Source organism: Pinus tabuliformis, chromosome 1_2, assembly GCF_031772625.1.
Source record: "Pinus tabuliformis cultivar Carrire ecotype Pingquan chromosome 1_2, CPIR1, whole genome shotgun sequence".
NCBI classification, from domain to species: Eukaryota; Viridiplantae; Streptophyta; class Pinopsida; order Pinales; family Pinaceae; genus Pinus; species Pinus tabuliformis.
Window position 1 is genome coordinate 424,497,150 of NC_142298.1, and position 14,364 is coordinate 424,511,513.

The 14,364-nt window shown below is 38.5% G+C and overlaps 1 protein-coding gene across 1 annotated transcript in view; it reads left to right on the plus strand.

The window, feature by feature from the left end:
• Nucleotides 1–14,364, plus strand: part of LOC149206157 (CLP protease regulatory subunit CLPX1, mitochondrial-like) — a 273,918-nt gene that overhangs the window by 165,212 nt on the left and 94,342 nt on the right. The window contains exon 8 of the mRNA XM_089395327.1: nucleotides 13,862–13,918. Coding sequence (XP_089251453.1) covers nucleotides 13,862–13,918 — 57 coding nt within the window. The remainder of the gene's footprint in view (nucleotides 1–13,861; nucleotides 13,919–14,364) is intronic.

The window sequence follows — 14,364 nt, forward strand, 5'->3', positions numbered from 1 at the left end:
TCTCTTTACTCTGTTTCATAATGACAGCGAACATTGAACTTTGAAGCAAGAAGTTAGAAGTTAGAACTTAGAAAGTTAGAACACTGTTCTTAGAACAACAGCCACTGTTGGGGAAACACTGGGTGTTCTGTTTACAGTTACACTGTGTAATAATTAATTGAAGGTGGCTTCCTAGTTCCTAGGACCTACACTGTACAGCCAGCTCCATGGCCTATTGGAGTCTGGAGTCTGGACATTGCTGGTAAATTCCAATTTTAATTTTAGACATTGCAAAAGTACAAATGATACATAAAATAAACATTTAAATTTTAATATTTTATACAGAATATTAGGTTCAGAACAGTCATTATTTATACAGGTAACAGAATATTAGGTTCAGAACAATGCAATCATTAGAAGACTGTAAAGTTTAAAACTTTAAACATGCTCTAGAGTCTAAACTGCACATTATTAGTAGAATCATCACAGGGATATTCTCTGCATAATTTTCTGAGATAGAAAGCGGATTACACTGTTACAGTGAAGATCAAGAAGGCAGAACTTCGGTGATATATCACAGTAAATGTTTCAAATTCAGACTTAATAAGTTTGGTGCTATGATGCTATCACAGTGATAAGGGTTCAGATTCTCAAATGAAGCCATCTCTGTGATTCAAATTTTCTACATGTGGATATGAATCCTATGAGTATGAAGCTAGATTGAAGGACTACAAACTTACAAAGAGCTGATTGATCATTGAACACACATCTCAAAGACTCAATCAAGAAGACAAAGGCACTAAAATTTTGTGGAGCCATGAATTGCAACTTAATTGCATAGAGACACTATGTTTTTGTGGGAATAATACATATGGCTTTATATCTCTGTTTTTTGGAAGGCTGGATCGAGTTCTGTCACACTTCTCCTAGTTTATAAATATGAAGCACTTCATATTATATCCAAGACGAAGAAGAATAAGGACTATTAAAGGATGAATTTATGAAAACAAAAGTTATAAGTGATCTCTGCCAACCCTTGCTTAAGTGGATAATAAGGCAGAAGTTTGCACTCAATATTCTTTGAGTTTGAGGTTTATACAAATCTCATGTGAGTCTGTGACACTATATGCGAAGTCCCTAAGCCTTAAGGCACTATGGACTGTATTGTATCATATCTGCTTCGAAGCCTGAAGGTATCCAAATTTGAAGTTTGTAGAAATACAAACCATATCAAGCCTCATCTCTGACATTCAAATTTAAAGAAAAAAAAGAACTAGTTTGAGCATGGAAGCCTGAAGCCTGAAGGTAATGATATCTCTTTGACAAATCAAAGCCTATTTGTGTTATACCAACCAATCAACACACGATAATAACACATCCAATGCAGGAGCATGAATTAAACACGCATTGACATGACTTCTCACCATAAGTAGACATTTTCAATGTATAACTATATTTTCATTTTTATGTGTTGATGGTTGTAGGTAAATGCCAAAGTGCATACCCTTGTGGTTGTAAGGCTGTAGGTAAACATTGTGTATTGCTGTTTTTGATTTGCACAGACCAAAGGGGATCACTGTAGCTAGTGATCCACACACATTCAAGCTTGTTCCCTATGCCAGTGATCCAATCTAAGGAGGTAATCAAGCTGTAGCAATGTAGCATGTGGTTTACACAAAGGCAAAGCACAAGCAGAGGGACCCTATCTCACAGATGGCTGATGTCAAATGTTGGACAGAGTTGGGACTTGGCAAATGATATCTGGGTGCTGTCACTAATTGAAGACAAAGTCAATTCTGTGACTGCGTATAGTTTCCCAGTGCTTAACCGACGGTTGATGAGCGAAGGGAATGCTAATTTTCAGCAGAATAATGAGATTTTCATGATGGAATTCACATGAGAATAGATTCAAAGGTAGGGCCGTAGGCATCATCTCTGTGACAAATCAAAGGTAGGCATCCGGATTTATTGACAAACCAAACTATTGTAGCCAAAAAACTTAAAAAGTTCTAAGGTAGCTACCATGTGAATGATATTTCATATTTCTCCCTTTAGTTATAATTACAATAAAAAAATTAAAAATCTGACGGAATGAGAAAAATATTTTTCAAAGAAGGGTGGGGAAAGTCTTGGAAAGTGACCAAAAAAGCAGTCGCACAGTTCACCATGACGAGGGAAACCAACCAACAATTACTAAACAGTGCGAACTTCGAAGTATTATATTACTATGGAACAAGGCCGAGTTCCTCTATACGCAATAAGAATCAATTATCAAAGACTAATTACGTGCGTGCAGCATCGTGTACCTTGAGGGCCGAGGCTTGTTCGATGCCGGCAGGAACCAGTCGACTACTCCAGACAGTGAAACTCAGAAGCCTGTTAAAACTTAAAACTCTCAACGCTCACTGCTCAGCGGCCGCAATCACTCACAGGAATCAGAAGTTAGAAGTAGCTGTAGAACTCGTCGTTTAGGGTAGTAAGTATAATAGGTTAGGTAAGATATTAATAGGGTGAACCGTGAACGAATTTGGAAAGCCCGCCAATTGAATTTAGACCGTCGGCTCTTGTTATTAAATCCGTTCCCGGCGGCCACGAAAAACAGCTAAAAACGTATTGAATTTCCCTGATACGCATTCGATTTTTCAAAAACGTATTTAAATTTCTCTGATACGTATTCGATTTTGCAGATGCGTATTGGAAATTTCGAAATACGTATTCAATTTCTCTGAAACGTATCAGGATTTTTAAAACGGGACGTGTTCTCCATAAAAACGCCTGAAAAACGGCAAAAATTTTTCTGATACGTTTCCAAATCTTAAAAAACGTTTTTCGGCCGTTTTTCCGGCGTTTCTGGGCGTCATACGTTTCTGATACGGAAAACGGCGTTTCTGCCTGCAAGGGTGCCGTTTCCGGTAACTTAGCTCTCCGACACTCAGGAAGATCTTTTTGGCCTCTAGAACTAAAAACAACCTTCCCTTCAACCAAATCAAACTGCCTATATTAAGGCTCTGTGCAACCTCTTGGAGAATAATTTTGGCCTCCTCTTTCTGTGTCTATGGAACTGGAAACTCCTCCAGAATACTGTTATGCTACCCCTCTGCCACCTGCTATTCAATCATTGACTCAATTTCTACTGCTGAATTACTTGCACTAGAAAATTGAACTGCCCAGATCATTGAGTATCTGAACTGGTGTGTTCTTTATCTACCCATTGACCTCTTCTTATAATTTCCAGTTGGGACTCCAACGACGAAGATTAAATTTAATCGATTGCTGAGATCATCTCCAAGTCGATCCGTGCGAGTTTTTAGAGAATTCTCACCATTCTCAATTAATCGCTATTATTTAACTATTTTTCATAAGTTAGACTTACGAAATTTTTAATTATCGTCAATTAATTTAATTGAGCTATCTCTAGGTGGAATTTCTAGAAACGATTTCCAGGTTTTGGAGAACTGTGTTTTAAGTTTCAACCTCTCCACAAAGTCTTGAGACTAGAACACCATCCGATGCTACAAAAAAACTAACACCCACACACCCATGGGTTTCCATCGGAGTTCTGAGCAATACTAGTGACCCGCTAGGTCGATAGGGGAGTATACACTCTGTGAGCTGTCTTAGCATGTGGGTCAGACATTGGGTCGCAGGGTGATCGACATACTTTGCCAGGGATTGATCGGAGGAGGTGGCATCGACATGCCATCAGACAAAGCGTTGGATAGGAATGAAGATTTTCTGCGGATATGTGGGGCACAAAGGTCACATAACAACAACACCTTAGTGACACTGCCACTGGAACTTGGGGAGGTTTGCCTGTTAGACCTCTTCGAGAGGATCAGGAGGGGAGGTCCTCTCATCCGAGGTTATGGAGTCTGGTAGTGGAGATGGTGACCGCGACAGGATGTGGACTGATGCCTATGGACTCAGTTTTAGACCTTGATATCCGGGGGTGTATGGAGGTATTGTTAAAATTGGAAACTAGGGCCAAATTCCAACTTGGGACAACTCACATTATGGAGAGGATTATTGCATTGGATTCCTATTTTCGAGAGGTCCAATTTTGATATAAAGATCATCTCATTCTGACAAGTAGAAGTGGAATTTTGAATTTATTCTCTCTCGTGCACAAATTGTCAAGGTCGGCCTCAGTGAAACATAGGCTCAAGAAGCCCAATGGATGTGTCTCCTCACCTTCAATGAATTGTATAAATAGGAGTGACCTCTCTCCTCATTTGGACATCACTCACACACATCATTCTTCTCTCTCTTCTCTTGATTGGTTTGTACAACTTGGGCAACCTCTCTCTCTCCCACGTGTGGCATAGAAGGACGAAAATTTAAGGGACATGTACATGCCGAAATTTCAAAGAATAGACCAACATTGACCAGGGGTTGTTTGACCATCTTTGACTGTGTTTTTTGGGTAGATTTTCGATTTCTTGAGGCTGCATTCTCTTGCACAGAAACCAAGGTATTTGGGGATGTTTGACCTACGTTGACCGCATGATTGTTTGACCGCAACATTGATTGAAGTTTGACTGAGGCTGGGTGGACTGTTTTGGGTTGACCTTGACCTTTCTTGAAGGCCGAATTGGGATGCTGTTGATTGAGCTGCTTGGAGGAAGTTTTTGTTGCTCATTTGACTAGTGTTGACTTTCTGGTTAGGGTTGCAGTTGACTGCTGATTTTGATAGGGCTTTTTTTTATTGTGTATTGGGAAAGTAAATTTGATCTATGTACTCTCTCCGTTGAACTATTGAATAATAATAAGAAGATTTGATTAAAGGGTTTCCCCACATTGAGGTTTTTCCTTGGCATCCACTAAATTTTGTGTCCTCTTGTCTTGGCTTGTCTTCTGCACATGTTTTTATGTTCTATCTGCGTTTACTGTCAATGTGTTTGAGTTAATGTGATTGCTACTGGATATAATTGGAAATTGTCATTGGGTTGATAAGGAACATTGAAGTAAATTGTGCTAAAGCATGAACATACCACTGTTATCTAAAATTAGCATGCTATTAGAGGTCAAGTGAAGAAAAAACCCAAGTAAGAGTGTAGCAAAGCAATCACTAAGAGAAGCTGTTGGACAAGGACTTGGAACTAGTCCCAATGATGACTACATCTTTCTTCAAATTCGAGGACAAGCTTAAGGACAAATCCGACTATCATGCATGGAAGATGACTCTAGATTTGACATTGGAAGAAAATGATGCCATGGACTATGTCAAAGGAAGAGTAGTGGGGCCTCCTTCAAATGCATCTGTTGCTGCACAAACAATGTACAAGAAAGGTGAGGTTAAAGCTAAGAAAATTATTGTTGATTCTATTCACAAGCCTTTGGTATATTTCTGATTTGGAAACATCTAAGGAGATGTATGAAAAACTGGTTGGGATGTTCAAAGTAAATAATGCAAATAAAGTTCTCTTTCTCAAGAGCAAGTTGAAAGACATCAAGATGGATAGATGAGAGTCCATTCAATCTTACTTCATTAGGATTATCGAAATCAAGAATGATCTCCTATCTATTGGAGAAGTTTTTGGTGACAGGGAGCTCACTCCTATTGCACTTGGAGGCGTTACAAGAGAATGGGATGTGTTTAACACTACCATCCTCAACAATGACAGGATCTGGGATTTGATGAATTATTGGCTAGATGCACTCAAGAAGAAATAAGGATGATGGAAAGAGACAAGCCCTCAAATGGAAGCAATCCTACCGCCTTCTCCGCTCATGCTAAGAGGAATAACAATGCTGGTCCAAGGAATCAAGGACAAGGGTTCAAGCCGAGATTCAAAGAAGGAAGAAAAAGAAGATGTTTCAATTGTAACGGGTTTGGCCACTTCGCTAAAGAGTGTCCTCACAAGAAGGATACTCCAAGAGTTGATGATAAGAATAACAACAACTACAAAGGCAATGGCAATCAAAGGAACAATAGGTTCAATCACAAAGGAAAGAGGAATGCTCCTACTGCTCGAAATGGAAATGGTCGTCCTCCCAAGAAGTCGAGAAACTCCAAGTATGAAGAAGTTAATGTTGTAAAGCAAAAATAATTTTATCTTATTTCTGCGCTCACCATCGCATCTCCTTTGGATACATTGGACCATTGGTTGATTGAGAGTGGTGCCTCAAGGCACTTCACTGGGTACAAGGAGGCCCTCTCAAACTTGGTTGAAAAGAAGACGAATATGGAGATTATACTTGGGGATAATGCCACTTATTCCGTGAAAGGAATTGGGATTGTTACTCTTCACTTAAATCAAAGTCAAAGTCTTCATTTACAAGACGTGTTATATGTACCTGATCTAAAAAAGAACTTGGTTTCTATTTTTGCGATGGAAGATAAAGGTTTTAAGGTGACATTCATTGATGGGAAGGTTTGTGTTTGGCAAAGGAACCCAAGGGATGCATTCACTCTTGGATTCAGGGTTGAAGGTCTCTATCAGGTTGGAGGAAGTTTGTTGGGAGCAATGACTTGTGATACATCTCTTCAATCCGAATTATGGCACCAGAGATTTGCTCACCTTCATTTCAAAGCCTTACCTGATGTAAGGAAGATGGTCACAGGTATGCCCGAATTCAATCATGAATGTGTTTGTTAGGGATGTGAAGCTGGAAAACATACAAGGGAACCATTCCCCTCAAGTGAAACTCAAACTACCAATATTCTTCAATTGGTCCATTCTGATCTATCAGGTATGTTGCCCGTGACATCTTTGGGTGGATATTTGTACTATGCTATTTTTGTGGATGACTTCTCTCGCAAAACATGGATCTATTTCTTAAAAAAGAAGGATGAAGTGTTCAAATGGTTCCGCTCTTTCAAAGCCTTGGATGAGAATCAAACAGGGATAAAGATCAAAATATTGAGCACTGATAATGGGACCGAATATGAGTCAAATGAATTTAAAGACTATTGTAGAGAAGCTGACATTAAGAGGGAAACCACTACTGCATATACTCTTGAACAAAATGGTGTTGCCCAAAGGAAGAGTCGTATTATCATAGAATCCACCCGTGCTATGCTTCATGATCAAGGTCTTCCAATGTTCTTATGGGAGAAGTTGCCAACACCGCAGTGTATGTTCAAAATAGATTCCCACATCAAGCATTGGACTTCAAGACACCCGAAGAAGTTTTCACCGGTAAGAAACCTGATGTTTCTTATTTTAGAATTTTTAGTTGTCTCTTATATTTTCATGTCCTGAAAGAGAAAAGAAACAAACTAGATGCATCTGGGAAGAAAGGAACATTCGTGGGCTACAGTGAAAGTTCAAAGGCATATAGAATTTATGTTATTTGTCAAGGATAATTGGAAATAAGTCATGATGTCACTTTCGATGAAGATTCTACCCTTAGGAAAGTCCGAGATCTTCCTAGCCCTAGGAAAGACAATGACGATCATGCAGGAAAGCAAGATGAACCTCCGACTGATGACCCGATGCTCGATGTTGAAGGTTTGATGAATCCCATTGATCCACCTCCTAGTGAACCCTCTACTTCAAGAAAAAGACCTTTGTGGCTCAATGATACTCTTGAAGATGTTGAGAAACATATTGCACCAAGGGGGACATTTCGTGAAAGCAAAACGCTAGACATGTGCCAAGGGTACTTAGTGTTGAAGAAAGTGTAACTAGGTTTGGTCTTCATAATGACATGATCTTTATATTTGATGTAATAAAAGGAAATAATTTATTTTTGTAATCTTGCTACATGGGTTTGATGAGCAAGAAGTGTCTCTAGGTAAAAGACTTCTTCTTAATGTCTTTAGGATTTATTTAAATGTCAAAGAGTCATGTCATGTGTGTAGAAACTCTTTATGAGTTCATGCAAATATGTACAAGTCTTCAAAGTTGTGTAACAACCCTCCAAGACCAAGATCAATGCCTCAGAAGCAAGCTCACTGAAATCTACAAGCAAAACAACAAAGAAATCTTATGTCGGCTCCAAAATGAATTAAATATATAAATGGATGTCACGTCGGCTTGAAAAAGGACATGTCGGTTCATAAGTACACGTCGGCTCCAATGTATGGACATAACCACTATAAATACCCATCTAGGGTCAGCGAAAAACATCAAGGAAAATTTTGGATTGCTCTGAAATTTCGTATGGAGGAGCAGAGCCGCAGTTAGGGCTTGACTGCACCTCGGTTGGGGTTTAGGTGCAGTCAAGACCTCACATATATGGAGCAATAATGACACAACTATGAGGCAAGTATTGGGGCTAAATATATCCTCAATTGCAGGTGCAGAAACTCAAATAGAAGAAGCAGAGAAGATCTTGGATGAGGTGGCATGAAGTCTAGACATTCTCGACATGGCAATATCGGCATAACAAGGAGCAATCTTGGCATCAAGATCTCGGTGGCACTCCTATAACAGACTAGTTGTTGAACAACAGTGATAGATCTACTCTCTCGGCTCAATGAAGAGTATGTCAAATGTTGTCTCTTCTATATATATATATTACAGTCTTGCCATGATAATGAAATAAGGGTTCAGTGAAGAGATCCTCGGCATACATAGAGAAGGAGACTAAGTCATCACAATATTCAGATCTTGTATAAGGCAGTCTCAACATGCTTCGAAGAACAGTGACAAGGATCATAGTCTTGATCCGGACTTAATTGAAATCACAGTAATTATATATCATGATCATATATGTATATCAATGATATCATTGTCTCAGAGGATCTCAGTACAACAAGAGATGTATTAGCAAATGATCCTGGTGATACTATTGTGAAGGCCTTTATGTTACAACAATGAGGTTGTAGCAGTGATGAAGATCATGGTGTTGCAGTAGTGATAATGATCACGATGGTGATGACCTCTGAAGGAGCAACAAGATGATGATCTCAGCAGTGCTCGAGGAAGAGGATTGATGGCTTGGTCTTGGAGAGGCAGATTGTGTCAAGGGTCATGGCCTTGGTATTTGTCAATTGGAATCTCTATAAGAAGAATTTTCGTGCGGGTTTTCCTCTCCAAGAGGGCAGAAAGCCAAATATTTGTGTTATTCTCTTTTGTTTTGATAGCAGTTTGATGAAGTTAACTTACACATGCTAATAATGAAGTAAACATCAAGCTAAGATAAAGATTGCATTAACACTTCAAAAATTGTTATCATGTATCGAAGAATCATCTTAACTATGCTTGCCCTAGATTCTTCAACACTTAGTTGCCATGCGTACAGTTGTATAATCTAAGCCATGTACTTTCGAAGAAGTTGTGAAACACCAAGTTTGGAAGGTTGCGATGAACGAGGAATATGAGTCAATCATGAAGAATGATGTCTGGGATGTGGTTCCTAGACCCAAGGACAAGGTAGTGGTCACTTCAAATTGGCTCTACAAGATCAAACATGGAGTTGATGGAAGTGCTGAAAAGTTCATGGCCAAATTTGTTGCTCGAGGCTTCTCTTAAAGGAATCAGTAGACTACAATGAGATATTTGCACATACCACCATTCATTTGATTATAGCCCTTGTTGCCTTGCAATGATGCAGCCTACACTAGATGGATGTCAAAACTGCCTTCTTGAATGGTTCGCTTAAGGAGGAAGTCTATGTGGAACAATTCGAGGGGTTCGAAGTTCAAGATCGTAAGACACTTGTATGCAAGTTGAAGAAAGCTCTCTATGGGTTGAAGCAAGCCCCCAGGACTTGGTATGAGAGGATTGATAGCTATCTTATGAAGCAGGGATTTACAAGGAACGATGTTGACCTGAACCTATACTTCAAGGTTGAAAATGACAAGCCTCTCACTTTGGTCCTTTATGTGGATGATCTCTTTCTAATAGGTGACGACCCTCTCATTCATCAATGCAAGAGGGAGTTTATTTCCGAATTCGAGATGAAGGACCTAGGACTGATGCACTACTTTCTAGGACTGGAGGTCTGTCAAGAGCCAGGTGAGATTTTTCCTCATTGGAGCTGGAGTTTGGTGGCATTTTGCAAGGCAGAGATTGAGGAGATATTTTGGATTGAGTTTATCTATATCTGGCTCTGCGCAAAGGCCATTGGACTATGATTGCGCAGGAGTTGGAGGAAGTAGAGATTGGGGGAGTTAGTGACTGAAGGAAGGAGTCATTTCTAGAGGATAATTTTGTAGGAGCCTCAGAGGTATTTTAGCGAGGTTTTTGGGTTTCATGTAGCAAAGATTTCCTTGTAGTGTAAAAAGCTAGCCAATTTGGGCAATTCACACTTTTTGGGGGCTTCCAAGTCAGCGGGAATTAACTCGATATTTTTCTGGGTTTCTGTGGGTATTTGGAGGAGAGATGTAGAAAATTTATGATTTGCACCCTTAATCCAGATTACAAGTTCGCATGTGTTTCTTTAGGCCCAACCCACATGTTTTATCATGCTAATGTAAATTTTAGTATGCATGATATTATAAGAGTACTTTTACTATTTTTCACTTTCCTATCAACTGAAAATTAACACAATTTTGGCGAGCATTCACTCATACGAGACACTTATTTTTGGTCAAGTTTGTTAGAAAATCAGAAAGGCAATAAAGTTTTTTTGATCTTGATAATTACTTGTGATGTTTCTTATTATTACAATTCTTTATATCTTCTTTCTTTAGTTCATCAAGCAATTACCAAAAGTAGCAACACATAAAAACAATAGACACCAGATGTAGGCACATGCCAGGGCAAAACTCTCCTCGAGGGGAAAACCTAGTCAAAATAATTCTTCCTTTCAATAGTATTCTTTGAGACTCTTCACCCTAGACCAAGACCAAACCTTCCCTCCACACCAAGTCAACCTCTCAAAATTTTGACCTCTTTCCAACAACTTCGACTATGCAACAACATATGGCAATTGGCAGCTTCCGACAACATTGAAACTTGGAAGACTTTGATCGCCCAATCTAGGACACGAAACAGAGAGAGAGACACCAAAATTTCGGCTTCCCGACAACAGATTTCACACCTTTTCCCAGGTACAAGAGGACTTCGCACTTCTGCCCAACAAGAGATTTTCGCACTTCTTCCTAGCTACAAGAGAATTCGAACTTGTGAGAGAATGATGCACCAAATGAATTTGATGACCTTCCTTTTATAGGCTTCTTGTGGGGTTGAATAGGGTCCTTAGGCCGACTTGATCTTCTCTTAGGCCGAGATGGTGTGGAGGTTACATAATTCATATTTGACTCAATACTTAACCTTTTTACATGATTCAAAAGCCCAAAAAGTGTCTCCTTAAATGTACAATAACTCTATAGACACAGAATAAATCCTAGAATCCTCAATGGGGACTTTGACCTAAAACAAGGTGACCCAAGCATGAAACCCATGCTTTAATAAGTCACAACAATAGTAATAAAAATTCATTTCTTTATTATTTTGACAAGTACATTACATAATGACTCAAGTACATTATTGAAGACCGAACATAGTTACATTTTCTAACAAAATTGACCCTGGAAAAACCCCACAACCTCTTGGGGAAAATCGGTCTTCACAGGGGGATTTTATTACTTAAGAAATTATAAAATAAGTACAAAAATTCACTGTACTTATCTCCGTTTTTCTGCTATAGGCTTAAATGCAAATTCTGGAAATTCGTGCCCACTGAAATTTCAGATTTCCACAAAATTTACATGCCGAGAATTTTAGCAAATTATCTCTACCCAAGTCCTTGAAAATTGTGCCCAGAATCTGCCTCGAAAACAACACTAAAGTCTGCCTTGTTTTCTGTGCAAAAGGCTGATTGTACCCCCTTGAAATTTGTGCCAAACAACTCTTGAAACCTGTCTCGAAAATCATGCTACCTGTAGGCCATAGCCCTGAAATTCGTGCCTTGAATTTCTGGTCAAACCACCGCTGTTCCTCCTTGAAATTTGTGCTGGTCTGCTCTTTGATTTTCGTGCCTCTTTGATTTCTGCACTGTTCTCCTCGAAATTTGTGTAGCCTCTCTTCTAGATTTTTGTGCCCCCTTGAAAATTGTGCTGCAAGTACAACTCCCTCCTAGAAATTCGAGCCCTCCTTTCTCTGCTGCTATTTCTCCTCCATGAAATTTCTCCTTTTATGTCTTCTCAAGTGTGAAGTGAAGAATGAGATCCCTTTTTCTTTTTTATCTCCTTGGAAAAGATTGAATCCCTAAACCTAGGATCCTATGGTTGAGATTTAATCTCCAAATCTCAAGATGTGTGGTTGAGATCAATTCTCCCAAATGACCCCTCTCACACATTGGCCCCATCACTTAAGCGTCTCCTAGTACATTTTTCTATTTTTCTCATAAAGTGATTTTTCGACTCACTTTAATATTAGAAAAACACACTATGTACGTTACACATAAAGTCATTTTATAAAGTACAAGTGACTTTAATATTAGGAAAAGTACATGGTACAACACTTCTAAGGATGTTTTCCACCCATGATATTAATATAACTCATAAATGTCACCAAGACAAAAGTAATTAATATGTTCACTAGGCTAAAATGGATAAATGCCTAGTAAGTTTTCTCCTTGGTACAATTTCCAACAAGAGGCCATAGCTGAATTTTAAAATTTTTCTGAGCGGTATACAGGGCAGAATTCCAGTAGGGCGTATATCTAGCCAGAGAGCCATTTACACCTGCTTTGGAGGGCTTCTTCATCATTTAGATTCAGCCCAAATTATTTCTGGGTTTTTGTGGTTTTGTGGGAGGAGTCCGAGGCTAAATTTTCAGGGCATTCCGAGGAGTGTTCAGCCCACAGATCAGCATTCCAGCCAATAGCCCGCTGCAAATTATTTCTAGGTAGTGTGTAGGTCACTCCGGGGACACTTCCACATTTGGGATTGGGCTATCTTTTCTGGGTTTTTCTCAGCTTGCATAGCAATCCCAGGTTCTATCATTTCAACTCATTTTATGTACCCTCTTCTAGTGTATTAATAAAATGGCTCAGAATCTTTTGCTGGGGTCTATGGTGCTTTACATTGGGTTGTGATTCTTGATCTATTTTGCTGTTCCTTGCATATTGTTTGGTATTACTGTTAATTTTCCATTAGGAATACTACAAAGTCACACTAAAAAAAATGGGTTCACATGTTGCCCTAGGCTAAGGTAGAAAAGCACTAGGAAACACCTCCTTGGTACCTTTTTCAATAGACAGTTTTAGTACAGGACAAAATTCGTAAGACTGATTGTATCAGAAATTTAAAATTCATGTTGTTGGCTTCATGTTATTAAATTCAATCTACATCTTTTTAGAATAATTGTGATTTTGCAATGGTTTTGGCTCAGTTAAGTTGAATAATTGCAACAGGGATTTAATCTATCAAACTTTTAAGATAATATTGGAAACATAGAAATTTGAAAGAATACGCTTGTTCATATGGTCGTTATATTTTTTTCAGGCAAGTCCTCAGTTTTGACTATGAGGTTGTAAGTCCTCGTAGATTTTTCTTATTGGGGAAACATGTGATTGTATATTAAGAGTTGTGTAGCCTGCCTTGCTGTTGTGAATCAGCTAAGCTCCAGTCTATACCTAGTCAACTTTAATCAAGCATTCATGTGTTCATATCTATTTTTCTAGATTATTAAATAAATTGTTCTGACTCTTTCAAATGATGTGCCTTCAAAATGTTTAGTTACATAGTTTTAATCATGGATTAATTGAGATAGACCATAGTTCATTTTCTTATTTGGATAATGCTTCTTCGTATGCCATATTCTGTTTAATAAAATATAGTCCATCTCTAGTTTGGATGGAGTCTTTCGCAGTCTCTATCTATCTGCTACGTTGCACTGGTGTTTGTAGAATAGAATTTCTGTGTGGAGAGTTGTCTGTATTGGAATACATATTTGAAATAAATATCAGTTGGTATAGAAATGCCATTTCGAAGGATTGTGACTTGTAAAGGATTGCAATTTAACTTAATTTGCAATTGCAGGTTGTAAATGTTCCAGAAAAGGGAGCTCGCAAACATCCTCGTGGTGATCATATTCAGGTGCATTTGTCTTAGTCACATATGTCTTTATCTTCCATTCTTATCATTACGTAGCATGATCTGGATGCTTGTTACTATAACTGTAATGGGCATTGTTTTGAATTGATTTTTTTCTGGGAGTTAACGAATTATAATCTGTCTGCTAATGTTTTATTGTCCAAAGATTCAAGCTAGTGCCCTGACGAGATCATAGATTGGCTTAGAGTTATAAATGTTACATCCTCATTGTATGGAAATTTTAACAATCAAAAGTGTGATGATTGTCATTTTATAAAAAAAATAGGACAAATCAAAAACTGTTGCGTGTGGTTGAAATAACAGATATGAACAAAGCATATTGACGTTATCAAGGAATAGCATTAATTAATAGTGTACTTGGATAATTTAATTTGGTGAAAGTATGCACACATCTTCATCCAATTTATCATAGCCCTTTCATTTAGCGT